The sequence below is a fragment of the Sinocyclocheilus rhinocerous genome, unplaced genomic scaffold, assembly GCF_001515625.1.
Source record: "Sinocyclocheilus rhinocerous isolate Xijiao unplaced genomic scaffold, SAMN03320098_v1.1 scaffold951, whole genome shotgun sequence".
NCBI lineage: Eukaryota > Metazoa > Chordata > Actinopteri > Cypriniformes > Cyprinidae > Sinocyclocheilus > Sinocyclocheilus rhinocerous.
The window spans coordinates 107525-109125 of record NW_015640464.1 but is presented as its reverse complement, the minus strand read 5'-3'; the positions used below and the strand labels follow the sequence as shown (position 1 = coordinate 109125).

Here is a 1601-nt window from a genome sequence, read left to right as displayed (position 1 = left end):
GCACCGCCGGAACTGGGTGCGATTTTAGTACCGGACTGCCTTTTTCGAGAACCAAATTAGCTCCTACTCCGGAGCAGGGTCTAACCGGCACAACTGGTACTAATCGTGACGTAAGTGGACATTGATTGGCCAAACGCGTATGAAAACGCCCTCACCCGCCATGATTTAAAATGCTGTGTAAACATACTGTAAACATTGTGTCAACTTATTTCGCAAGTATGGAGAACAGCGATAGATGGACGGACGCTGAAGTGCAGGCACTTGTAGCAAATGTAGCACTGCCAGTTGTCGTTGGAGATTCTTAGTCCTCCTTTCCGTTCTTTCAATCGCTTTACATATACGTCGACATTCCATGTCCACTATTGTGAAACCCGCGAGACACAACAAAAACGGCTCCGATCACAGAATCCTCCATCCTCCTGTTGTTAATGTTGTTATTCTTTGTTTCCGTTGTTGAACGCCGCGCACAAATGACGTCGCTGTCGACCGGCTTACGTCACTTCCTAGTACACATTGTCGATGCGAATGCAACCCTTTAAATGGTACTGGGAAATAGTTCGCGCAAAATCGTCCCAGTACTTTAGTACTGTACATTTAGTTCTGGAACTAAAGCGGTGCGAAAGGCCCTTATATAATATCTTATAAATATATAGAACAAAAACCCATACAGATACTATAGGGGCATTTGAACTATATTATAATAGGCTTTATCATGCAGTGAACGCTTTTGGACTCTCAAGTTTTGTTTTGTTTTTTTTGTGAAGTGAGTGACATACTCTATAATGTCTGCTCGCACATCGTTAAAACAGCAATTACGATATTATCACCCCTAATGAATATTACCAGACAGATTTCGGAGTCTTACCGTACGGGGTTCCCGGTCCAAACTCCTTCGCTGCCTCCAGCATGAACTGGCCTAAGATCTCTCCATTAGTGGGCCGCGGTGGAACCTTCCGGTCAAGCTTTTCGAACAGGAATTCTTCGATGCGAGCCCCTGCCGCACAAACAGACAAATAAAGCAACATCAAAAACAAGCAAACATCAAAACCACCTTCCAACACTAGACAGAGACATGCAGCCATGATTAGACACTTTTAACAAACTAAAGGAAAAAACACGATGGCAATGATTTTTGTGGTGTAAAAATTACATACTTCAGCACTTTGGTCTACTTTTTAGTTTTTTAAAGGACCTTTACTTGGACACACATAAATACATTTGGAAGTCTTTAATTAGAGGATATTTTGTCAGCCCCAAGGATCTTTTTTTTATTTTATTTTTTTTATTTAAATAAATAAATTATAGTTTTAAAGAAAATAGTAGAATATCTTAATAATAAATGGATGAATGAATGAATAAATAAATAACTAAATATAAGTTTTAAAGGAATGATTATAGTTGCTTAAAATTTTAATTTAATTTCTTTTAATTTTTTCTAACTCTTTAAGTGTTGAAAGATGAAATTTGCCCTAATTTCTCTATTTTGGGCTTGTTCTCTTCCTAGACTTTCTTTAGATATTTACAAGTTAATATATACACAACGTATAATATTAAATTATATTTACAACGTATAATATTAAATTATGAAATACTCTAAAAAA

The 1601-nt window shown here is 37.3% G+C and overlaps 1 protein-coding gene across 1 annotated transcript in view; it reads right to left on the bottom strand.

Annotated features, from left to right (window-relative positions):
- The window catches only part of LOC107752999 (endophilin-B2-like), a gene marked incomplete at its 5' end in the record, with an annotated part of 27243 nt that overhangs the window by 22877 nt on the left and 2765 nt on the right, over positions 1–1601 (bottom strand). Inside the window, one exon of the mRNA XM_016569080.1 lies at positions 866–994. Coding sequence (XP_016424566.1) covers positions 866–994 — 129 coding nt within the window. The remainder of the gene's footprint in view (positions 1–865; positions 995–1601) is intronic.